The following is a 26,681-nucleotide window of genomic DNA, read 5'->3' on the forward strand; positions in this document are numbered from 1 at the left end:
ACACATGAGGAGAGTCTCTGCATGAAAGACCCATGACTGGCAGATGAACGTGCGACAACAATTCTCTCCGAAATGGTAAGAAGTTATATTAGATTGAATGGAGGATTTTAACTGTGACGAGATGATTGACAGGGCAGTTTACGGTGATAGGATGCACGCGACAGATCTGTCCGTTAAAGATGACGAAGTAGTATGTCACAAAGCTTGCCTACTCTTTTGCTACACACTCAAAAGTATGTACTTTTTCTTCACAAAAAGAGTACATACTTTTAGGGCGTAGTATAAGTAGGCGAATTGGGACGCAGTTCCTCTGTCTGGCACTGTCTGGTTACTTCCGGTTTCTGGACTGGCTGCAGTAACACTCTCTGTCCATGCGGGGGCGCTCGCGGGCGAGTGCAGAATGAATGGGAGTCTATGGGGTTTCACCCCCAGAAATCCACTTTTCTCAGGATGTAATTTTTTGTCAAGTAATTTGAAAGTTGCATTCAAAAGGGAGGGCTAAGATAATAGACTCAGCTGAAAACTGCATTTTTAAGTTCACTTATCTGTTCTAAAAATCCGTTCAAAAATGTGATGACGTCACATAATAGCAGAATGCTAGCGTGTTCCGGCCAACAACGGCCTAACCTGTAAGAAATCGAAAGGACATAAGTACTCGTTCATTCGACTTTTGGCCTATAATCTATATTGAACTTGCGGGATCAACAATAAAATCTATGTTTATTCAACGACAAGTAGGAGAAAGAGATACATTTAGCCGTTTAGCTCCATAAACTCCCATTCATTCTGCACACGCCCGCGATCACCTCCAGTGGAATTCTAATGGAACTGCAACCAATATGATACACAATCTATGGGGCTAATAGGAAGTGCCAAGGCTCTCCGTTAGACGGGCTCTGAGTCGGTTCATTCTAAACGGCACAATCTCATATGTAGCTTTGGAACATTTGATTCATTCCAGTGAATCGGTTCCTAAACTCGACTCTCAGTTCTTGGTTCGTTCGGACAGTGTGTGTGTGTGTCTCAGTTCTTGGTTCGTTCGAACAGTGAGTGTGTGTATGTGAGGCTCAGTTCTTGGTTCGTTCGGACAGTGTGTGTGTGTGAGGCTCAGTTCTTGGTTCGTTCGGACAGTGTGTGTGTGTGAGGCTCAGTTCTTGGTTCGTTCGGACAGTGTGTGTGAGGCTCAGTTCTTGGTTCGTTCGGACAGTGTGTGTGTGTGTGTCTCAGTTCGTTCGAACAGTGAGTGTGTGTGTGTCTCAGTTCGTTCGGACAGTGAGTGTGTGTATGTGAGGCTCAGTTCTTGGTTCGTTCGGACAGTGTGTGTGTGTGTGTGTGTGTCTCTGTTTCTTGGTTCGTTCGGACAGTGAGTGTGTGGGGCTCAGTTCTTGGTTCGTTCGGAGTCGGACAGTGTGTGTGTGTCTCTGTTTCTTGGTTCGTTCGGACAGTGTGTGTGTGTCTCTGTTTCTTGGTTCGTTCGGACAGTGTGTGTGTGTGGGGCTCAGTTCTTGGTTCGTTCGGACAGTGTGTGTGTGTGTGTGTCTCTGTTTCTTGGTTCGTTCGGACAGTGTGTGTATGTGGGGCTCAGTTCTTGGTTCGTTCGGACAGTGTGTGTGTGTCTCTGTTTCTTGGTTCGTTCGGACAGTGTGTGTGTGTGTCTCTGTTTCTTGGTTCGTTCGGACAGTGTGTGTGTGTCTCTGTTTCTTGGTTCGTTCGGACAGTGTGTGTGTGTGTCTCTGTTTCTTGGTTCGTTCGGACAGTGAGTGTGTGGGGCTCAGTTCTTGGTTCGTTCGGACAGTGTGTGTGTGTCTCTGTTTCTTGGTTCGTTCGGACAGTGTGTGTGTGTGTCTCTGTTTCTTGGTTCGTTCGGACAGTGTGTGTGTGTCTCTGTTTCTTGGTTCGTTCGGACAGTGTGTGTGTGTGTCTCTGTTTCTTGGTTCGTTCGGACAGTGTGTGTGTGTGTCTCTGTTTCTTGATTCGTTCGGACAGTGAGTGTGTGGGGCTCAGTTCTTGGTTCGTTCGGACAGTGTGTGTGTGTGTCTGTGTTTCTTGGTTCGTTCGGACAGTGTGTGTGTGAGGCTCAGTTCTTGGTTCGTTCGGACAGTGTGTGTGTGTCTCTGTTTCTTGGTTCGTTCGGACAGTGTGTGTCTCTGTTTCTTGGTTCGTTCGGACAGTGTGTGTGTGTGTCTCTGTTTCTTGGTTCGTTCGGACAGTGTGTGTGTCTCCGTTTCTTGGTTTGTTCGGACAGTGAGTGTGTGTGTGTCGGTTTCTTGGTTCGTTCGGACAGTGTGTCTCTGTTTCTTGGTTCGTTCGGACAGTGTGTGTGTGTCTCTGTTTCTTGGTTCGTTCGGACAGTGTGTGTCTCTGTTTCTTGGTTCGTTCGGACAGTGTGTGTGTCTCCGTTTCTTGGTTTGTTCGGACAGTGAGTGTGTGTGTGTCGGTTTCTTGGTTCGTTCGGACAGTGAGTGTGTGTGTGTCGGTTTCTTGGTTCGTTCGGACAGTGTGTGTGTGTCTCTGTTTCTTGGTTTGTTCGGACAGTGTGTGTGTGTCTCTGTTTCTTGGTTCGTTCGGACAGTGTGTGTGTGTCTCTGTTTCTTGGTTCGTTCGGACAGTGTGTGTGTGTGTGTCTCTGTTTCTTGGTTCGTTCGGACAGTGTGTGTGTGTGTGTCTCTGTTTCTTGGTTCGTTCGGACAGTGAGTGTGTGTGTGTCGGTTTCTTGGTTCGTTCGGACAGTGAGTGTGTGTGTGTCGGTTTTCTTGGTTCGTTCGGACAGTGAGTGTGTGTGTGTGACTCAGTTCTTGTAAATAAACAGATTTCAGTGTTTCCCACAGAATTTGATTCTATTTGCGGTGGTGGGGTGTCGGGTGGGGCGGGTTGGTTTTTTTCGGGTGGGTCGGGGTGGGTTGGTGTGGGGGGTGGTAGGGGGGTTAATTAAGGCACAACAAAAGGGTTAAATATATCATATATTTTTATTGACACGTATCTTTCTATGACTGCTCCACAGACTTCTTGTTGCAAATTTTGCACCCTTTGTTTGCACATTTAATTTTACGGGACTTTCTGAAAAAATATTCCAATGCCCTATCATATGGGAAGGCCTCAGGACAGGGTCCATTGATGGAGATCCTCAAGCAGGCAGCCAGGTGATCTCCTTGAAGCTGGTTTCGGAGGTCTGTTTTCACCTAAGGACAAAGCAACAACAACAAAAATTCCCACAAAATGCACTAAAATAAATAAAATGTATAATTTGATTGAATTTCGCAAAAACTCCCATTTATCACAAAAAAGGTTTTACGCTCGCGTGAGGTGGTTTTTCAGGCAATTCGGATTTTTTTTTTTTTTGCAAAACTGCAATGGAAACAGTTTTTGCGCATTTACAGTCACCTGACTTAGAAAGCGCAGTGTGTTTGGACAGAATACGAGACAGAGTTCTTTATTAAATTCATAAAAGACAAAATAATTACAGGAATACTGGATTCTAAACCTTAAAGAAATGCCACAATCAAGAGCTCGGAGCAGAAATGAGTGAGAAAACACCTCATATGTGCCGCTCACAGTATAAGGGTCTTTCCTTGTCATTAATGCTTGGGTAACACGCGGCCTACGTCTCTTTACATTAATAGGCTAATGATAATAATGTCTAGTGCGGTGGCTGTGAAATAAACCTACCAACGTCCGTTGCCATGATTTTTGGAATGACTGATCGCGAGAGGAAAAAAAGGACGTTTTAGTCGCGCCGTCATTTCGCAATAGTTTTTTTATCGATATTTAGAAAAAATCTGTAATGGAAACGCGACAGCGTTTAACATAGACTAACTTCTCAGAGTTATGTTGTGCGTATACTAACCTTTCAACTCCGGGTCCGGATTGATTTCTGGAATCTTCTTCGCTGGGGAATAAGCACCATCCTCCTACGCATGCTCATGTTTTGATGCAGATCGTGCTCGAGGAGGAGGAGGGGATATTCGCGCGCGCGCCTCCGTTGTCAGTTTGTGTGTGTGAGAGTGAGAGAGAGGGAGGGAGCAAGCTAGCTGCGCGCAGCTCTACAATAAAATACTATTTACCCATATTAAATAGTTAAAAATTTGAAAATCAATCCGTGGCGGTCAGCGTTGCTATTGTGGCGGGCCGCCACAAATTAATGAATGTATGGGAAACACTGGATTTCACAAAGATTTAGATTTTAAATCCTTTCATGGCGTGTCTTGTTCTGTAGCACTACTTCTTTAAGTCAGTTATATAACTTTAATTATATTAAATATACTACAACAAAATATCATGCGTATATTCATGTTGTTAGTCAACTTTATGCATTTGCAGATGTAACTCATTACATTCAAGGTAAACATTTTTGAATCAGTCCATGTTTGACTCAAGCAGACAAAAACATGTTTCAGACGTAAGAAATGAAAGTTTACTGTCAGACACAAGGGCCGTTTCCAGCCACGGACACACACACACGAGCGAGTTACTGCGGTTATCATCGCTTCTAACACATGAGCGCGACGCTAAACCAGCGTTAAACTGGAGTCCCGTCAGGTTTGCTCTCTGATGTCACTTCCTGCCGGGGGCTGAGCACTTCCTGTGCCGTGAGCGTAGGCGTGAAGCCCGTCTTCGAGCCTTTAGCGGGTGTTTCTGGCACCAGCACTCCTTCTCCATGAAGCCAGTCCATCTTCTGCTGGTGCTGTCGGACCGCCTCGTCCACACGGGCCTCGATCATGGCCTCCGTCAGGACCCCGTCCTCGGACGCGTACGCCGCCGCCTACACACACACACACAACCCATGAGCCTCTGCGGGACATTCAACTTCTGCTTAAAGGGACAGTTCACCCAAAAATGAACATTAGCCCATGATTTACTCTCCCTGAAGCCATCCTAGGTGTATGACACTCTTCTTTCAGACGAACACAATCAGTTATATTAAATGCACCTAATATAAAACATAACATGCACTTTTATGATGGATAGACATTTCATTTTAATATAACTCTGCTTGTGTTCGTCTGAAAGAAGAGTGTCATACACACCTAGGATGGCTTGAGGGAGAGTGAATCATGGGCTAATGTTCATTTTAAAGTGAACTGTCCCTTTAAGGTGACGATTTTAATCAATTTGGATTTTCACAATATTTTACAAGTTCAACTAGTAAAAAGACAATGTCAGACAATGATTTAATGAACATTATTTGCAGTGTGTGTAGTTTGTGAGGTTAGCATGTGTAGCTGAGCGAGGGACAGACCTGCCAGGCCACGCCCAGTTTAGAGATCTCTCGTCCAGACATGCCGTCCACACGCTTGGCGATCTCCGAACACTTCAGCCCGTAATCGAACTGAGCCAGCTTCAGCCGCCTAAACACAATCAATCAATCAATCAATCAATCAATCAATCAATCAATCAACCAATCAATCAATCAGCCAATCAACCAATCAATCAGCCAATCAATCAGCCAATCAACCAACCAATCAACCAACCAATCAGCCAACCAATCAATCAATCAATCAGCCAATCAACCAATCAGCCAACCAATCAATCAATCAATCAGTGTGTCTCAATGGCGTCCTCCAGTGTCCGGCTCCAGCACGTATCGGTGTGTGTGTAAGAGTGTGTGTGTCAGAGTGTGTCTCACTGGCGTCCTCCAGTGTCCGGCTCCAGCACGTATCGGTGTGTGTGTAAGAGTGTGTGTGTCAGAGTGTGTCTCACTGGCGTCCTCCAGTGTCCGGCTCCAGCACGTATCGGTGTGTGTGTAAGAGTGTGTGTGTCAGAGTGTGTCTCACTGGCGTCCTCCAGTGGCCGGCTCCAGCACGTATCGGTGTGTGTGTAAGAGTGTGTGTGTGTGTGTGTGTGTGTCTCACTGGCGTCCTCCAGTGGCCGGCTCCAGCACGTATCGGTCGAAGTACAGCCGCACGAGTCTCTCCCTCTCGTCGGGTCCCGGCAGCATGAAGTTCACAATCTCGTCGATTCGGTCGTTTATGGCCCAGTCAAACTGCTCAGGCTGATTACTGGCCAACACCAGCATGAACCTGCACACACACACACACACACACACACACACACACACACACACACACGATAAACACACCAGCGAGAGACAGACGAGTGTGTTGGAGAGACAGACGGGCGAGTGTGTCAGAGAGACAGACGGGGGAGTGTGTCGGAGAGACAGACGGGCGAGTGTGTCGGAGAGACAGACGGGCGAGTGTGTCGGAGAGACAGACGGGCGAGTGTGTCGGAGAGACAGACGGGTGAGTGCGTCAAAGAGACAGACGGGGAGTCAGAGAGACAGACGGGGGAGTGTGTCAGAGAGACAGACGGGTGAGTGCGTCAAAGAGACAGACGGGGAGTCAGAGAGACAGACGGGGGAGTGTGTCAGAGAGACAGACGGGTGAGTGCGTCAGAGAGACAGACGGGTGAGTGCGTCGGAGAGACAGACGGGTGAGTGCGTCAAAGAGACAGACGGGGGAGTGCGTCAGAGAGACAGACGGGCGAGTGTGTCGGAGAGACAGACAGGGGAGTGTGTCGGAGAGACAGACGGGCGAGTGTGTCAGAGAGACAGACGGGCGAGTGTGTCAGAGAGACAGACGGGCGAGTGTGTCGGAGAGACAGACGGGCGAGTGTGTCAGAGACAGATGGGCGAGTGTGTCAGAGAGACAGACGGGTGAGTGCGTCAAAGAGACAGACGGGGAGTCAGAGAGACAGACGGGGGAGTGTGTCAGAGAGACAGACGGGTGAGTGTGTCAGAGAGACAGACGGGTGAGTGCGTCGGAGAGACAGACGGGTGAGTGCGTCAAAGAGACAGACGGGGGAGTGCGTCAGAGAGACAGACGGGGGAGTGTGTCAGAGAGACAGACGGGTGAGTGTGTCAGAGAGACAGACGGGTGAGTGCGTCAAAGAGACAGACGGGGAGTCAGAGAGACAGACGGGGGAGTGTGTCAGAGAGACAGACGGGGGAGTGTGTCAGAGAGACAGACGGGGGAGTGCGTCAGAGAGACAGACGGGTGAGTGCGTCAAAGAGACAGACGGGGAGTCAGAGAGACAGACGGGGGAGTGTGTCAGAGAGACAGACGGGTGAGTGTGTCAGAGAGACAGACGGGTGAGTGCGTCGGAGAGACAGACGGGTGAGTGCGTCAAAGAGACAGACGGGTGAGTGCGTCAGAGAGACAGACGGGGGAGTGTGTCAGAGAGACAGACGGGTGAGTGTGTCAGAGAGACAGACGGGGGAGTGTGTCAGAGACAGACGGGGGAGTGTGTCAGAGAGACAGACGGGGGAGTGTGTCAGAGAGACAGACGGGTGAGTGCGTCGGAGAGACAGACGGGTGAGTGCGTCAAAGAGACACACGGGGAGTCAGAGAGACAGACGGGGGAGTGTGTCAGAGAGACAGACGGGGGAGTGCGTCAGAGAGACAGACGGGGAGTGCGTCAGAGAGACAGACGGGCGAGTGCGTCAGAGAGACAGACGGGCGAGTGCGTCAGAGAGACAGACGGGCGAGTGCGTCAGAGAGACAGACGGGGGAGTGCGTCAGAGAGACAGACGGAGGAGTGCGTCGGAGAGACAGACGGGTGAGTGCGTCGGAGAGACAGACGGGTGAGTGCGTCGGAGAGACAGACGGGGGAGAGACAGACGGAGGAGTGCGTCGGAGAGACAGACGGGTGAGTGCGTCGGAGAGACAGACGGGTGAGTGCGTCGGAGAGACAGACGGGGGAGTGTGCCGAGTGTGTCAGAGAGACAGACGGGGGAGTGCGTCAGAGAGACAGACGGCGGAGTGCGTCAGAGAGACAGACGGGGGAGTGCGTCAGAGAGACAGACGGGCGAGTGCGTCAGAGAGACAGACGGGGGAGTGTGTCAGAGAGACAGACGGAGGAGTGCGTCGGAGAGACAGACGGGTGAGTGCGTCGGAGAGACAGACGGGTGAGTGCGTCGGAGAGACAGACGGGGGAGTGTGCCGAGTGTGTCAGAGAGACAGACGGGGGAGTGTGTCAGAGAGACAGACGGCGGAGTGCGTCAGAGAGACAGACGGGGGAGTGCGTCAGAGAGACAGACGGGCGAGTGCGTCAGAGAGACAGACGGGGGAGTGTGTCAGAGAGACAGACGGCGGAGTGCGTCAGAGAGACAGACGGGCGAGTGCGTCAGAGAGACAGACGGGCGAGTGCGTCAGAGAGACAGACGGGGGAGTGCGTCAGAGAGACAGACGGCGGAGTGCGTCAGAGAGACAGACGGGCGAGTGCGTCAGAGAGACAGACGGGCGAGTGCGTCAGAGAGACAGACGGGGGAGTGCGTCAGAGAGACAGACGGGTGAGTGCGTCGGAGAGACAGACGGGGGAGTGCGTCAGAGAGACAGACGGGGAGTGCGTCAGAGAGACAGACGGGCGAGTGCGTCAGAGAGACAGACGGGCGAGTGCGTCAGAGAGACAGACGGGCGAGTGCGTCAGAGAGACAGACGGGCGAGTGCGTCAGAGAGACAGACGGGCGAGTGCGTCGGAGAGACAGACGGGGGAGTGCGTCGGAGAGACAGACGGGGGAGTGCGTCGGAGAGACAGACGGGTGAGTGCGTCGGAGAGACAGACGGGTGAGTGCGTCGGAGAGACAGACGGGGGAGTGCGTCGGAGAGACAGACGGGGGAGTGCGTCAGAGAGACAGACGGGGGAGTGCGTCGGAGAGACAGACGGGGGAGTGCGTCGGAGAGACAGACGGGGGAGTGCGTCGGAGAGACAGACGGGGGAGTGCGTCGGAGAGACAGACGGGGGAGTGCGTCGGAGAGACAGACGGGGGAGTGCGTCAGAGAGACAGACGGGGAGTGCGTCAGAGAGACAGACGGGCGAGTGCGTCAGAGAGACAGACGGGCGAGTGCGTCAGAGAGACAGACGGCGGAGTGCGTCAGAGAGACAGACGGCGGAGTGCGTCAGAGAGACAGACGGGGGAGTGCGTCAGAGAGACAGACGGGGGAGTGCGTCAGAGAGACAGACGGGGGAGTGTGTCAGAGAGACAGACGGCGGAGTGTGTCAGAGAGACAGACGGGGGAGTGTGTCAGAGAGACAGACGGGGGAGTGTGTCAAAGAGACAGACGGGGGAGTGCGTCAGAGAGACAGACGGGTGAGTGCGTCGGAGAGACAGACGGGTGAGTGCGTCAAAGAGACACGGGGAGTCAGAGAGACAGACGGGGGAGTGTGTCAGAGAGACAGACGGGCGAGTGCGTTCGGGAAGACAGACGGGCGAGTGCGTCAGAGAGACAGACGGGCGAGTGCGTCAGAGAGACAGACGGCGGAGTGTGTCAGAGAGACAGACGGCGGAGTGTGTCAGAGAGACAGACGGGGGAGTGTGTCAGAGAGACAGACGCGCGAGTGCGTCAGAGAGACAGACGGGCGAGTGCGTCAGAGAGACAGACGGGGGAGTGTCAGAGAGACAGACGGCAGAGTGTGTCAGAGAGACAGACGGGGGAGTGTGTCAGAGAGACAGACGGGGGAGTGTGTCAGAGACAGACGGGGAGTCAGAGAGACATACGGGGGAGTGTGTCAGAGAGACAGACGGGGGAGTGCGTCAGAGAGACAGACGGGGGAGTGCGTCGGAGAGACAGACGGGGGAGTGCGTCGGAGAGACAGACGGGTGAGTGCGTCAAAGAGACAGACGGGGAGTCAGAGAGACAGACGGGGGAGTGTGTCAGAGACAGACGGGGGAGTGCGTCAGAGAGACAGACGGCGGAGTGCGTCAGAGAGACAGACGGGGGAGTGTGTCAGAGAGACAGACGGGGGAGTGTGTCAGAGAGACAGACGGGGGAGTGTGTCAGAGAGACAGACGGCGGAGTGTGTCAGAGAGACAGACGGGGGAGTGTGTCAGAGAGACAGACGGGGGAGTGTGTCAGAGAGACAGACGGCGGAGAGTGTCAGAGAGACAGACGGGGGAGTGCGTCAAAGAGACAGACGGGGAGTCAGAGAGACAGACGGGGGAGTGTGTCAGAGAGACAGACGGGGGAGTGCGTCGGAGAGACAGACGGGTGAGTGCGTCAAAGAGACAGACGGGGAGTCAGAGAGACAGACGGGGGAGTGTGTCAGAGACAGACGGGGGAGTGCGTCAGAGAGACAGACGGGCGAGTGCGTCAGAGAGACAGACGGCGGAGTGCGTCAGAGAGACAGACGGGGGAGTGTGTCAGAGAGACAGACGGGGGAGTGTGTCAGAGAGACAGACGGGGGAGTGTGTCAGAGAGACAGACGGCGGAGTGTGTCAGAGAGACAGACGGGGGAGTGTGTCAGAGAGACAGACGGGGGAGTGTGTCAGAGAGACAGACGGCGGAGAGTGTCAGAGAGACAGACGGGGGAGTGCGTCAAAGAGACAGACGGGGAGTCAGAGAGACAGACGGGGGAGTGTGTCAGAGAGACAGACGGGTGAGTGTGTCAGAGAGACAGACGGGGGAGTGTGTCAAAGAGACAGACGGGGGAGTGCGTCAGAGAGACAGACGGGTGAGTGCGTCGGAGAGACAGACGGGTGAGTGCGTCAAAGAGACACGGGGAGTCAGAGAGACAGACGGGGGAGTGTGTCAGAGAGACAGACGGGGGAGTGTGTCAGAGAGACAGACGGCGGAGAGTGTCAGAGAGACAGACGGGGGAGTGCGTCAAAGAGACAGACGGGGAGTCAGAGAGACAGACGGGGGAGTGTGTCAGAGAGACAGACGGGTGAGTGTGTCTGAGAGACAGACGGGGGAGTGTGTCAAAGAGACAGACGGGGGAGTGCGTCAGAGAGACAGACGGGTGAGTGCGTCGGAGAGACAGACGGGTGAGTGCGTCAAAGAGACACGGGGAGTCAGAGAGACAGACGGGGGAGTGTGTCAGAGAGACCGACGGGGGAGTTTGTCAGAGAGACAGACGGGGGAGTGTGTCAAAGAGACAGACGGGCGAGTGCGTTCGGGAAGACAGACGGGCGAGTGCGTCAGAGAGACAGACGGGCGAGTGCGTCAGAGAGACAGACGGCGGAGTGTGTCAGAGAGACAGACGGCGGAGTGTGTCAGAGAGACAGACGGGCGAGTGTGTCAGAGAGACAGACGGGCGAGTGTCAGAGACAGACGGGCGAGTGTGTCAGAGAGACAGACGGGCGAGTGTGTCAGAGAGACAGACGGGTGAGTGTGTCAGAGAGACAGACGGGAGAGTGTGTCAGAGAGACAGACGGGCGAGTGTGTCAGAGAGACAGACGGGTGAGTGCGTCAAAGAGACAGACGAGGAGTCAGAGAGACAGACGGGGGAGTGTGTCAGAGAGACAGACGTGTGAGTGTGTCAGAGAGACAGACGGGTGAGTGCGTCGGAGAGACAGACGGGGCAAGTGTGTCAGAGAGACAGACGGGTGAGTGTGTCAGAGAGACAGACGGGAGAGTGTGTCAGAGAGACAGACGGGAGAGTGAGAGATAGAGAGATAGCGATAGAGAGTGTGTCAGAGAGACAGACGGGCGAGTGTGTCAGAGACAGACGGGAGAGTGTGTCAGAGAGACAGACGGGAGAGTGAGAGATAGAGAGATAGCGATAGAGAGTGCGTCAGAGAGACAGACGGGTGAGTGTGTCAGAGAGACAGACGGGAGAGTGTGTCAGAGAGACAGACGGGAGAGTGAGAGATAGAGAGATAGCGATAGAGAGTGCGTCAGAGAGACAGACGGGCGAGTGTGTCAGAGACAGACGGGCGAGTGTGTCAGAGAGACAGACGGGAGAGTGCGTCAGAGACAGACGGGCGAGTGCGTCAGAGAGACAGACGGGCGAGTGTCAGAGACAGACGGGCGAGTGCGTCGGAGAGACAGACGGGGCGAGTGTGTCAGAGAGACAGACGGGCGAGTGTGTCAGAGAGACAGACGGGAGAGTGTGTCAGAGAGACAGACGGGCGAGTGTGTCAGAGAGACAGACGGGCGAGTGTGTCAGAGAGACAGACGGGCGAGTGTCAGAGAGACAGACGGGCGAGTGTGTCAGAGAGACAGACGGGCGAGTGCGTCGGAGAGACAGACGGGGCAAGTGTGTCAGAGAGACAGACGGGTGAGTGTGTCAGAGAGACAGACGGGAGAGTGCGTCAGAGAGACAGACGGGCGAGTGTCAGAGACAGACTGGCGAGTGCGTCGGAGAGACAGACGGGGCAAGTGTGTCAGAGAGACAGACGGGTGAGTGTGTCAGAGAGACAGACGGGCGAGTGTGTCAGAGAGACAGACGGGCGAGTGTGTCAGAGAGACAGACGGGCGAGTGTGTCAGAGAGACAGACGGGCGAGTGTGTCAGAGAGACAGACGGGCGAGTGCGTCAGAGAGACAGACGGGGCAAGTGCGTCAGAGAGACAGACGGGTGAGTGTGTCAGAGAGACAGACGGGAGAGTGTGTCAGAGAGACAGACGGGCGAGTGTGTCAGAGAGACAGACGGGCGAGTGTGTCAGAGAGACAGACGGGCGAGTGTGTCAGAGAGACAGACGGGCGAGTGTCAGAGAGACAGACGGGCGAGTGTGTCAGAGAGACAGACGGGCGAGTGTGTCAGAGAGACAGACGGGCGAGTGTGTCAGAGAGACAGACGGGCGAGTGTCAGAGACAGACGGGCGAGTGCGTCGGAGAGACAGACGGGGCAGTGTGTCAGAGAGACAGACGGGTGAGTGTGTCAGAGAGACAGACGGGAGAGTGTGTCAGAGAGACAGACGGGAGAGTGTGTCAGAGAGACAGACGGGAGAGTGAGAGATAGAGAGATAGCGATAGAGAGTGCGTCAGAGAGACAGACGGGCGAGTGTGTCAGAGACAGACGGGAGAGTGTGTCAGAGAGACAGACGGGAGAGTGAGAGAGAGAGATAGAGATAGAGAGTGCGTCAGAGAGACAGACGGGTGAGTGTGTCAGAGAGACAGACGGGCGAGTGTCAGAGAGACAGACGGGAGAGTGAGAGATAGAGAGATAGCGATAGAGAGTGCATCAGAGAGACAGACGGGCGAGTGCGTCAGAGAGACAGACGGGCGAGTGTCAGAGACAGACGGGAGAGTGTGTCAGAGAGACAGACGGGAGAGTGAGAGATAGAGAGATAGCGATAGAGAGTGCGTCAGAGAGACAGACGGGCGAGTGTCTCAGAGAGACAGACAGGAGAGTGAGAGATAGAGAGTGCATCAGAGAGACAGACGGGTGTGTCAGAGAGACAGACGGGAGAGTGAGAGATAGAGAGATAGCGATAGAGAGTGCATCAGAGAGACAGACGGGCGAGTGTGTCAGAGAGACAGACGGGCGAGTGTGTCAGAGAGACAGACGGGCGAGTTTGTCAGAGAGACAGACGGGAGAGTGAGAGATAGAGAGTGTGTCAGAGAGACAGACGGGCGAGTGCGTCAGAGAGACAGACGGGCGAGTGCGTCAGAGAGACAGACGGGCGAGTGCGTCAGAGAGACAGACGGGCGAGTGCGTCAGAGAGACAGACGGGAGAGTGTGTCAGAGAGACAGACGGGAGAGTGTGTCAGAGAGACAGACGGGAGAGTGAGAGATAGAGAGTGTGTCAGAGAGACAGACGGGCGAGTGCGTCAGAGAGACAGACGGGCGAGTGCGTCAGAGAGACAGACGGGAGAGTGTGTCAGAGAGACAGACGGGAGAGTGTGTCAGAGAGACAGATGGGAGAGTGAGAGATAGAGAGTGTGTCAGAGAGACAGACGGGAGAGTGTGTCAGAGAGACAGACGGGAGAGTGTGTCAGAGAGACAGACGGGCGAGTGCGTCAGAGAGACAGACGGGCGAGTGCGTCAGAGAGACAGACGGGCGAGTGCGTCAGAGAGACAGACGGGCGAGTGCGTCAGAGAGACAGACGGGCGAGTGCGTCAGAGAGACAGACGGGCGAGTGCGTCAGAGAGACAGACGGGCGAGTGCGTCAGAGAGACAGACGGGCGAGTGCGTCAGAGAGACAGACGGGAGAGTGAGAGATAGAGAGTGTGTCAGAGAGACAGACGGGCGAGTGCGTCAGAGAGACAGACGGGAGAGTGAGAGATAGAGAGTGTGTCAGAGAGACAGACGGGAGAGTGTGTCAGAGAGACAGACGGGAGAGTGTGTCAGAGAGACAGACGGGCGAGTGTGTCAGAGAGGCAGACGGGCGAGTGTGTCAGAGAGACAGACGGGCGAGTGCGTCAGAGAGACAGACGGGCGAGTGCGTCAGAGAGACAGACGGGCGAGTGCGTCAGAGAGACAGACGGGCGAGTGCGTCAGAGAGACAGACGGGCGAGTGCGTCAGAGAGACAGACGGGGGAGTGCGTCAGAGAGGCAGACGGGCGAGTGCGTCAGAGAGACAGACGGGAGAGTGTGTCAGAGAGGCAGACGGGAGAGTGAGAGATAGAGAGTGTGTCGGAGAGACAGACGGGAGAGTGAGAGATAGAGAGTGTGTCGGAGAGGCAGACGGGAGAGTGAGAGATAGAGAGTGTGTCGGAGAGACAGACGGGCGAGTGCGTCAGAGAGACAGACGGGCGAGTGCGTCAGAGAGACAGACGGGAGAGTGTGTCAGAGAGACAGACGGGAGAGTGTGTCAGAGAGACAGACGGGCGAGTGAGAGATAGAGATAGAGAGTGTGTGTGTGTGTGCGTTTACTTGTTGCTCTGTTCTCCGGTGCGGTACAGGAATGCGTTTAGAGTCGCTCGCAGATCCTCGCTGATCTTCTCCTGAAACACACACACACACACACACACACATGTCAGCTGATGTGGGCGGAGTCGACGTCGCCATCTTGGCAGCGCGTCACTGCCGGATAAACGAAGATGGGCAAAGAGGCGGGGCATGGGTGGAGCTGAGGAGCTGTTGCTGAAGCCACGCCCCCTAGCTGCACGTGATCACGCTAGCTCAGGCTAAGGAGCTAATGCTATATGCTAGTGGCCTCGCGCTAAAGTGTCAGCTGACTTGATGTAAAGCCAATAGTTAAAATTAGTTATAGTTATAATAGTCAAAAGACATAACTAAACGTGACAGTCGCCGCGTTTCCGCTACCCTTCAAATTGTGCAAATTGAAATTGCGAATTGAAAATACGCCCAATGGAAACACGTCAACAGACGGAGCGGAGCGTCTGAGGCGAGAGAGTTCTTTATTAAACTGATGAAAGACAACAGTATTACAGGATCCTAAAGCTGACAGACGCCACGAGCAGGAGCAGATCTGAGGGAGACTCCGGTGTGAAGGGCAGGACGCGCGCGGCAGCCGGACGAGACACAGAAGTGTTGTGCAAATCTGTAATGTGTGTGTGTGTGGTGATGCTGTGTTCTGCTAGTTAAACATGTATCATGCAGTAATATTGCTCTGAGCGCGTGACAGGGATTCCTGCGCATACGTGTCGGTCCGCGCCGCATCGCAGAGAGCGTTATTCAGTCCATGCTAAACTCATGCCCGTCATGAAGAGCAACATTAGCGATATAGAGCAAAACCACTTTTAGCTCCAGACTGTAAACATGTGTTTTTCTGCTGTAAAGTTGGGCATTTTAACATGCGGGTCTATGGGACTGAGTCTCTTCTGCAGCCGCCTCTAGTGGCCAGTGGAGGAACTGCAGGTTAAGGCACTCAGTGTGTCGCGCGTGTGAACAGATCTGAGACTCACCGTGGACCTCTTGCGCAGGAATGCATCGGCTTCATCCACAAACAGCAGCAGCCTGAAGCACAACAGGTCAACACAACAGGTCAACACAACAGCTCAACACAACAGCTCGACACACAACAGTTCGACACACAACAGTTCAACACACAACAGGTCAACACAACAGCTCAACACAACAGGTCAACACAACAGGTCAACACAACAGCTCAACACAACAGGTCAACACAACAGCTCAACACAACAGGTCAACACACAACAGGTCAACACAACAGCTCAACACAACAGGTCAACACAACAGGTCAACACAACAGCTCAACACAACAGGTCAACACAACAGGTCAACACAACAGCTCAACACAACAGCTCGACACACAACAGTTCGACACACAACAGTTCAACACACAACAGGTCAACACAACAGCTCAACACACAACAGTTCGACACACAACAGTTCGACACACAACAGGTCAACACAACAGCTCAACACACAACAGCTCAACACACAACAGTTCGACACACAACAGTTCGACACACAACAGGTCAACACAACAGCTCAACACACAACAGCTCAACACACAACAGTTCGACACACAACAGTTCGACACACAACAGTTCGACACACAACAGTTCGACACACAACAGTTCGACACACATCAGTTCGACACACACATCGGCTTCATCCACAAACAGCAGCAGCCTGAAGCACAACAGGTCAACACAACAGCTCAACACACAACAGTTCGACACACAACAGTTCGACACACAACAGGTCAACACAACAGCTCAACACACAACAGCTCAACACACAACAGTTCGACACACAACAGTTCGACACACAACAGGTCAACACAACAGCTCAACACACAACAGTTCGACACACAACAGTTCGACACACAACAGTTCGACACACAACAGTTCGACACACAACAGTTCGACACACATCAGTTCGACACACACCAGTTCGCACACAACAGCTCGACACACAACAGGTCAACACAACAGTTCAACACACAACAGTTCGACACACAACAGTTCGACACACAACAGTTCGACACACATCAGTTCGACACACACCAGTTCGACACACAACAGTTCGACACACAACAGTTCGACACACAACAGGTCAACACACAACAGTTCAACACAACAGGTCAACACAACAGGTCAACACAACAGGTCAACACAACAGTTCGACACAACAGTTCGACACACAACAGTTCGACACACAACAGGTCAACACAACAGGTCAACACAACAGGTCAACACAACAGGTCAACACAACAGTTCGACACACAACAGGTCAACACAACAGGTCAACACAACAGGTCAACACAACAGTTCGACACACAACAGGTCAACACAACAGGTCAACACAACAGGTCAACACACAACAGGTCAACACACAACAGGTCAACACAACAGTTCGACACACAACAGTTCGACACACAACAGGTCAACACAACAGGTTAACACACAACAGGTCAACACAACAGGTCAACACAACAGGTCAACACAACAGTTCGACACACAACAGTTCGACACACAACAGGTCAACACAACAGGTCAACACAACAGGTCAACACAACAGTTCAACACAACAGTTCGACACAACAGTTCGACACAACAGTTCGACACAACAGTTCGACACACAACAGTTCGACACACAACAGGTCGACACACAACAGTTCGACACAACAATTCAACACACAACAGGTCGACACAACAGTTCGACACACAACAGTTCGACACAACAATTCAACACACAACAGTTCAACACAACAGTTCGACACACAACAGGTCGACACACAACAGTTCGACACACAACAGTTCGACACAACAATTCAACACACAACAGGTCGACACAACAGTTCGACACACAACAGTTCGACACACAACAGTTCGACACACATCAGTTCGACACACACCAGTTCGCACACAACAGCTCGACACACAACAGGTCAACACACAACAGTTCAACACACAACAGTTCAACACACAACAGTTCGACACACAACAGTTCGACACACAACAGTTCGACACACACCAGTTCGACACACACCAGTTCGACACACACCAGTTCGACACACAACAATTCGACACACAACAGTTCGACACACAACAGTTCGACACACATCAGTTCGACACACAACAGTTCGACACACACCAGTTCGACACACAACAGTTCGACACACAACAGTTCGACACACAACAGTTCGACACACAACAGTTCGACACACACCAGTTCGACACACATCAGTTCGACACACAACAGTTCGACACACAACAGTTCGACACACAACAGTTCGACACACAACAGTTCGACACACAACAGTTCGACACACAACAGTTCGACACACAACAGTTCGACACACAACAGCTCGACACACATCAGTTCGACACACAACAGTTCGACACACAACAGTTCGACACACACCAGTTCGACACACAACAGTTCGACACACATCAGTTCGACACACAACAGTTCGACACACAACAGTTCGACACACAACAGCTCGACACACAACAGTTCGACACACATCAGTTCGACACACAACAGCTCGACACACACCAGTTCGACACACAACAGTTCGACACACATCAGTTCGACACACACCAGTTCGACACACACCAGTTCGACACACATCAGTTCGACACACATCAGTTCGACACACATCAGTTCGACACACATCAGTTCGACACACAACAGTTCGACACACAACAGTTCGACACACAACAGCTCGACACACAACAGCTCGACACACAACAGCTCGACACACAACAGTTCGACACACAACAGCTCGACACACAACAGCTCGACACACAACAGTTCGACACACAACAGGTCAACACAACAGGTTAACACACAACAGGTCAACACAACAGGTCAACACAACAGGTCAACACAACAGGTCAACACAACAGTTCGACACACAACAGTTCGACACACAACAGGTCAACACAACAGGTCAACACAACAGGTCAACACAACAGTTCGACACAACAGTTCGACACAACAGTTCGACACAACAGTTCGACACAACAGTTCGACACACATCAGTTCGACACACACCAGTTCGACACACAACAGTTCGACACACATCAGTTCGACACACACCAGTTCGCACACAACAGCTCGACACACAACAGGTCAACACACAACAGTTCAACACACAACAGTTCAACACACAACAGTTCGACACACAACAGTTCGACACACAACAGTTCGACACACACCAGTTCGACACACACCAGTTCGACACACACCAGTTCGACACACAACAATTCGACACACAACAGTTCGACACACAACAGTTCGACACACATCAGTTCGACACACAACAGTTCGACACACACCAGTTCGACACACAACAGTTCGACACACAACAGTTCGACACACAACAGTTCGACACACAACAGTTCGACACACACCAGTTCGACACACATCAGTTCGACACACAACAGTTCGACACACAACAGTTCGACACACAACAGTTCGACACACAACAGTTCGACACACAACAGTTCGACACACAACAGTTCGACACACAACAGTTCGACACACAACAGCTCGACACACAACAGCTCGACACACATCAGTTCGACACACAACAGTTCGACACACAACAGTTCGACACACACCAGTTCGACACACAACAGTTCGACACACATCAGTTCGACACACAACAGTTCGACACACAACAGTTCGACACACAACAGCTCGACACACAACAGTTCGACACACATCAGTTCGACACACAACAGCTCGACACACACCAGTTCGACACACAACAGTTCGACACACATCAGTTCGACACACACCAGTTCGACACACACCAGTTCGACACACATCAGTTCGACACACATCAGTTCGACACACATCAGTTCGACACACATCAGTTCGACACACAACAGTTCGACACACAACAGTTCGACACACAACAGCTCGACACACAACAGCTCGACACACAACAGCTCGACACACAACAGTTCGACACACAACAGCTCGACACACAACAGCTCGACACACAACAGTTCGACACACAACAGGTCAACACAACAGGTTAACACACAACAGGTCAACACAACAGGTCAACACAACAGGTCAACACAACAGGTCAACACAACAGTTCGACACACAACAGTTCGACACACAACAGGTCAACACAACAGGTCAACACAACAGGTCAACACAACAGTTCGACACAACAGTTCGACACAACAGTTCGACACAACAGTTCGACACAACAGTTCGACACAACAGTTCGACACACATCAGTTCGACACACAACAGTTCGACACACAACAGTTCGACACACAACAGTTCGACACACAACAGTTCGACACACAACAGTTCGACACACAACAGTTCGACACACAACAGCTCGACACACAACAGTTCGACACACATCAGTTCGACACACATCAGTTCGACACACAACAGTTCGACACACAACAGTTCGACACACATCAGTTCGACACACAACAGTTCGACACACACCAGTTCGACACACACCAGTTCGACACACAACAGTTCGACACACAACAGTTCGACACACAACAGTTCGACACACATCAGTTCGACACACATCAGTTCGACACACATCAGTTCGACACACATCAGTTCGACACACACCAGTTCGACACACACCAGTTCGACACACAACAGTTCGACACACAACAGTTCGACACACATCAGTTCGACACACATCAGTTCGACACACATCAGTTCGACACACAACAGTTCGACACACAACAGTTCGACACACAACAGTTCGACACACAACAGTTCGACACACAACAGTTCGACACACAACAGTTCGACACACAACAGTTCGACACACAACAGTTCGACACACAACAGTTCGACACACAACAGTTCGACACACAACAGTTCGACACACATCAGTTCGACACACATCAGTTCGACACACAACAGTTCGACACACAACAGTTCGACACACAACAGTTCGACACACAACAGGTCGACACACAACAGGTCAACACAACAGCTCGACACACAACAGTTCGACACACAACAGTTCGACACACAACAGTTCGACACACAACAGTTCGACACACAACAGTTCGACACACAACAGTTCGACACACAACAGTTCGACACACAACAGTTCGACACACAACAGGTCAACACAACAGCTCGACACACAACAGTTCGACACACAACAGTTCGACACACAACAGTTCGACACACAACAGTTCGACACACATCAGTTCGACACACAACAGTTCGACACACAACAGTTCGACACACAACAGCTCGACACACATCAGTTCGACACACATCAGTTCGACACACAACAGTTCGACACACAACAGCTCGACACACAACAGTTCGACACACAACAGTTCGACACACAACAGTTCGACACACATCAGTTCGACACACAACAGTTCGACACAACAGGTCAACACAACAGTTCGACACACAACAGTTCGACACACATCAGTTCGACACACATCAGTTCGACACACATCAGTTCGACACACATCAGTTCGACACACAACAGTTCGACACACAACAGCTCGACACACAACAGTTCGACACACATCAGTTCGACACACAACAGCTCGACACACAACAGTTCGACACACATCAGTTCAACACACATATATATATGTATACATATCTATATAAGCTGATATACAGTACGTGAACTAAAAACTAAATATCAATATAGAACAAATAATTGTAATTATACCAATTTTTTTATTTACATATATATATATATATATATATAATAAAATACAGATTTAAATAATAACTATATATTAAAAAGAAATTAGAATAACGCTTATTTGTCTGCACATTGCTTCTTTAGTGTTTGCCATGTATAATGTGTGTGTGGAGATGTGTGTGTCTGACCCGCGGCGGCTGGTTCCGGCCCAGTCGAACACCTTGTGCATCGCCGTCACTCCGTCACGGCCCATCGGCGCCACGTCCCCCCCCGTCATGATGGCGTAATCCATCCCAGAATGCATCGCCAGCTTCTGCTCACAGCCAATCAAGTGGTTACTAGGGCAATTTCTAGGGTGTTGTGGCTGGTTGCTATGCAGTTGCTAGGGTGTTCTAAGTGATTGCTAGGATGTTGCTATGTGGGTACTAGGGCAATTTCTAGGGTGTTGTGGCTAGGGTGTTGTGGCTGGTTGCTATGCAGTTGCTAGGGTGTTCTAAGTGATTGCTAGGATGTTGCTATGTGGGTACTAGGGCAATTTCTAGGGTGTTGTGGCTAGGGTGTTGTGGCTGGTTGCTATGCAGTTGCTAGGGTGTTGTGGATGGTTGCTATGCGGTTGCTAGGTTGTTCTAAGTGATTGCTAAGATGTTGCTAAGTGGTTACAAGAGTGTTGTGGCTGGTTACTATGCAGTTGCTAGGGTGTTGTGGATGGTTGTTATGTGGTTGCTAGGATGTTGCTAAGGGATATTTCTTAGACGGGGCTCTGACTTGACGACGGCACACGTGTGTGTGTGTGTGTGTGTGTGTGTTACCTTAGCGAAGAGCGTCTTCCCGGTGCCCGGCGGGCCGTACATGAGGATGTTGCGGTACAGGCCGCGGTTCTGCCGCGTGTTCCTGGTGGCGATGGCGATGTCACGCACACGCTCCTCCAGAGACGGCTGCAGAGACAGGAAGTGACATGCGTTTCTCAACGTGCACATGCTCGCTAACAGGAAGTGAACGATGCGCAAACACTCACGCTTAGCACGACTCCCTCCAGCGCGTCCTGCGCTTTACTCTTCAAACGCTTCGCCATCTGAAACACACAGGCCATGGGTGTTTAGGGTGTGTGTGTGTGTGTGTGTGTTTTCAGTGCATGTGTGTGTGTATATATGTGTGTGTGTGTGTGTGTGTTTTCAGTGCATGTGTGTGTGTGTGTATATGTGTATGTGTAGTGCGTGTGTGTGTGTATATGTGTTTTCTGTGTGTGTGTTTTCAGTGCATGTGTGTTTTCAGTGCGTGTGTGTGTGTGTGTGTATTCAGTGCGTGTGTGTATGTGTTTTCTGTGTATGTGTTTTCAGTGCATGTGTGTTTTCAGTGCGTGTGTGTGTGTATGTGTATTCAGTGTGTGTGTGTGTGTGTTTTCAGTGCGTGTGTGTGTATGTGTATTCTGTGTGTGTGTTTTCAGTGCGTGTGTGTGTGTGTGTATGTGTATTCAGTGTGTGTGTGTGTGTGTGTGTTTTCAGTGCATGTGTGTATTCAGTGCGTGTGTGTATGTGTTTTCAGTGCGTGTGTGTGTATGTGTTTTCAGTGCGTGTATGTGTATTCTGTGTATGTGTTTTCAGTGCATGTGTGTGTAAGTGTTTTCAGTGCGTGTATGTGTATTCTGTGTGTGTGTTTTCAGTGCGTGTATGTGTATTCTGTGTATGTGTTTTCAGTGCATGTGTGTGTATGTGTTTTCAGTGCGTGTATGTGTATTCTGTGTGTGTGTTTTCAGTGCGTGTGTGTGTAAGTGTTTTCAGTGCGTGTATGTGTATTCTGTGTATGTGTTTTCAGTGCATGTGTGTTTTCAGTGCGTGTGTGTGTGTGTGTATGTGTATTCAGTGTGTGTGTGTGTGTTTTCAGTGCATGTGTGTATTCAGTGCGTGTGTGTGTGTGTATGTGTATTCAGTGTGTGTGTGTGTGTGTTTTCAGTGCATGTGTGTTTTCAGTGCGTGTGTGTGTGTGTGTATGTGTATTCAGTGTGTGTGTGTGTGTTTTCAGTGCATGTGTGTATTCAGTGCGTGTGTGTGTGTGTATGTGTATTCAGTGTGTGTGTGTGTGTTTTCAGTGCATGTGTGTATTCAGTGCGTGTGTGTATGTGTTTTCAGTGCGTGTGTGTGTATGTGTATTCTGTGTGTGTGTTTTCAGTGCGTGTGTGTGTGTGTGTATGTGTATTCAGTGTGTGTGTGTGTGTGTGTGTTTTCAGTGCATGTGTGTATGTGTTTTCAGTGCGTGTGTTTTCAGTGCGTGTGTGTGTAAGTGTTTTCAGTGCGTGTGTGTGTATGTGTATTCATTGCGTGTGTGTGTGTGTGTGTTTTCAGTGCGTGTGTGTTTTCAGTGCATGTGTGTATTCAGTGCGTGTGTGTATGCGTTTTCAGTGCGTGTGTTTTCAGTGCGTGTGTGTGTAAGTGTTTTCAGTGCGTGTGTGTGTATGTGTATTCATTGCGTGTGTGTGTGTGTTTTCAGTGCGTGTGTGTTTTCAGTGCATGTGTGTATTCAGTGCGTGTGTGTGTGTGTTTTCAGTGCGTGTGTGTGTATGTGTATTCTGTGTGTGTGTTTTCAGTGCGTGTGTGTGTGTGTGTATGTGTATTCAGTGTGTGTGTGTGTGTGTTTTCAGTGCATGTGTGTATTCAGTGTGTGTGTGTGTGTGTTTTCAGTGCATGTGTGTATTCAGTGCGTGTGTGTATGTGTTTTCAGTGCGTGTGTGTGTATGTGTATTCTGTGTGTGTGTTTTCAGTGCGTGTGTGTGTGTGTGTATGTGTATTCAGTGTGTGTGTGTGTGTGTGTTTTCAGTGCATGTGTGTATTCAGTGCGTGTGTTTTCAGTGCGTGTGTGTGTAAGTGTTTTCAGTGCGTTTGTGTGTATGTGTATTCAGTGCATGTGTGTTTTCAGTGCGTGTGTGTGTGTGTGTGTATGTGTATTCAGTGTGTGTGTGTGTGTGTGTGTTTTCAGTGCATGTGTGTATTCAGTGCGTGTGTGTATGTGTTTTCAGTGCGTGTGTGTGTATGTGTATTCTGTGTGTGTGTGTTTTCAGTGCGTGTGTGTGTGTGTGTGTATGTGTATTCAGTGTGTGTGTGTGTGTGTGTGTGTTTTCAGTGCATGTGTGTATTCAGTGCGTGTGTGTATGTGTTTTCAGTGCGTGTGTTTTCAGTGCGTGTGTGTGTAAGTGTTTTCAGTGCGTGTGTGTGTATGTGTATTCATTGCGTGTGTGTGTGTGTTTTCAGTGCGTGTGTGTTTTCAGTGCATGTGTGTATTCAGTGCGTGTGTGTATGCGTTTTCAGTGCGTGTGTTTTCAGTGCGTGTGTGTGTAAGTGTTTTCAGTGCGTGTGTGTGTAAGTGTTTTCAGTGCGTGTGTGTGTAAGTGTTTTCAGTGCGTGTGTGTGTATGTGTATTCATTGCGTGTGTGTGTGTGTTTTCAGTGCGTGTGTGTTTTCAGTGCATGTGTTTTCAGTGCGTGTGTGTGTAAGTGTTTTCAGTGCGTGTGTGTGTATGTGTATTCATTGCGTGTGTGTGTGTGTTTTCAGTGCGTGTGTGTTTTCAGTGCATGTGTGTATGTGTTTTCAGTGCGTGTGTTTTCAGTGCGTGTGTGTGTAAGTGTTTTCAGTGCGTGTGTGTGTATGTGTATTCAGTGTGTGTGTTTTCAGTGGATGTGTGTTTTTACTGTGTGTTCAGGGTGTGTGTGTGTTCTTTTTTCAGAGTGTACGTGTGTGTGTGTCTGTGTATTCAGTGTGTGTGTGTGTGTGTGTGTGTTTTCAGTGCATGTGTTTTTACTGTGTGTTCAAGGTGTGTGTGTGTGTGTGTTCTTTTTTCAGAGTGTATGTGTAGTGCGTGTGTGTGTATATGTGTTTTCAGTGCGTGTGTGTTTTCAGTGCATGTGTGTTTTCAGTGCATGTGTGTTTTCAGTGCGTGTGTGTGTGTTTTCAGTGCGTGTGTATGTGTATTCAGTGTGTGTGTGTGTGTATTCAGTGTGTGTGTGTGTGTGTTTTCAGTGTGTGTGTGTGTGTGTTTTCAGTGCGTGTGTGTATTCAGTGCATGTGTGTTTTTAGTGCGTGTGTGTAAGTGTTTTCAGTGCGTGTGTGTGTATGTGTATTCATTGCGTGTGTGTGTGTGTTTTCAGTGCGTGTGTGTTTTCAGTGCATGTGTGTATTCAGTGCGTGTGTGTATGCGTTTTCAGTGCGTGTGTTTTCAGTGCGTGTGTGTGTAAGTGTTTTCAGTGCGTGTGTGTGTATGTGTATTCATTGCGTGTGTGTGTGTGTTTTCAGTGCGTGTGTGTTTTCAGTGCATGTGTGTATGTGTTTTCAGTGCGTGTGTTTTCAGTGCGTGTGTTTTCAGTGCGTGTGTGTGTAAGTGTTTTCAGTGCGTGTGTGTGTATGTGTATTCAGTGTGTGTGTTTTCAGTGGATGTGTGTTTTTACTGTGTGTTCAGGGTGTGTGTGTGTTCTTTTTTCAGAGTGTACGTGTGTGTGTGTCTGTGTATTCAGTGTGTGTGTGTGTGTGTGTGTGTGTGTGTGTTTTCAGTGCATGTGTTTTTACTGTGTGTTCAAGGTGTGTGTGTGTGTGTGTTCTTTTTTCAGAGTGTATGTGTAGTGCGTGTGTGTGTGTATATGTGTTTTCAGTGCGTGTGTGTTTTCAGTGCATGTGTGTTTTCAGTGCGTGTGTGTGTGTTTTCAGTGCGTGTGTGTGTGTATGTGTATTCAGTGTGTGTGTGTGTGTATTCAGTGTGTGTGTGTGTGTGTTTTCAGTGTGTGTGTGTGTGTGTTTTCAGTGCGTGTGTGTTTTCAGTGCATGTGTGTTTTCAGTGCATGTGTGTTTTCAGTGCGTGTGTGTGTGTGTGTTTTCAGTGCGTGTGTGTGTGTATGTGTATTCAGTGTGTGTGTGTGTGTATTCAGTGTGTGTGTGTGTGTGTGTTTTCAGTGCGTGTGTGTTTTCAGTGCATGTGTGTTTTCAGTGCGTGTGTGTTTTCAGTGCATGTGTGTTTTCAGTGCGTGTGTGTGTGTGTTTTCAGTGCGTGTGTGTGTGTATGTGTATTCAGTGTGTGTGTGTGTGTATTCAGTATGTGTGTGTATGTGTTTTCAGTGCATGTGTGTTTTCAGTACGTGTGTGTGTAAGTGTTTTCAGTGCATGTGTGTTTTCAGTACGTGTGTGTGTAAGTGTTTTCAGTGCGTGTGTGTGTGTGTATGTGTATTCAGTGTGTGTGTGTGTGTTTTAAGTGGATGTGTGTTTTTACTGTGTGTTCAGGGTGTGTGTGTGTTCTTTTTTCAGAGTGTACGTGTGTGTGTGTGTGTGTGTGTGTGTGTCTGTGTATTCAGTGTGTGTGTGTGTGTGTGTTTTCAGTGCATGTGTGTATTCAGTGTGTGTGTGTGTGTGTGTTTTCAGTGCATGTGTTTTTACTGTGTGTTCAAGGTGTGTGTGTTTTCAGTGCGTTTGTGTGTATGTGTATTC

General features: G+C 50.5%; 1 protein-coding gene across 1 annotated transcript in view; it reads right to left on the reverse strand.

The window, feature by feature from the left end:
* Positions 1 to 4,451: 4,451 nt before the first annotated feature.
* atad3 (ATPase family AAA domain containing 3) overlaps positions 4,452 to 26,681 on the reverse strand; it is a 33,096-nt gene continuing 10,866 nt past the window's right edge. The window contains exons 9-16 of the mRNA XM_056237941.1: positions 22,238 to 22,294; positions 22,032 to 22,157; positions 21,411 to 21,535; positions 15,530 to 15,581; positions 14,535 to 14,605; positions 5,850 to 6,017; positions 5,237 to 5,345; positions 4,452 to 4,759 (exon numbers count right to left, since the gene is read on the reverse strand). Coding sequence (XP_056093916.1) covers positions 4,517 to 4,759; positions 5,237 to 5,345; positions 5,850 to 6,017; positions 14,535 to 14,605; positions 15,530 to 15,581; positions 21,411 to 21,535; positions 22,032 to 22,157; positions 22,238 to 22,294 — 951 coding nt within the window. The 3' untranslated portion in view covers positions 4,452 to 4,516. The remainder of the gene's footprint in view (positions 4,760 to 5,236; positions 5,346 to 5,849; positions 6,018 to 14,534; positions 14,606 to 15,529; positions 15,582 to 21,410; positions 21,536 to 22,031; positions 22,158 to 22,237; positions 22,295 to 26,681) is intronic.

This window comes from Rhinichthys klamathensis, unplaced genomic scaffold (genome assembly GCF_029890125.1).
Source record: "Rhinichthys klamathensis goyatoka isolate OS25496 unplaced genomic scaffold, OSU_Roscu_1.1 h1tg000504l_1, whole genome shotgun sequence".
Classification (NCBI taxonomy): domain Eukaryota; kingdom Metazoa; phylum Chordata; class Actinopteri; order Cypriniformes; family Leuciscidae; genus Rhinichthys; species Rhinichthys klamathensis.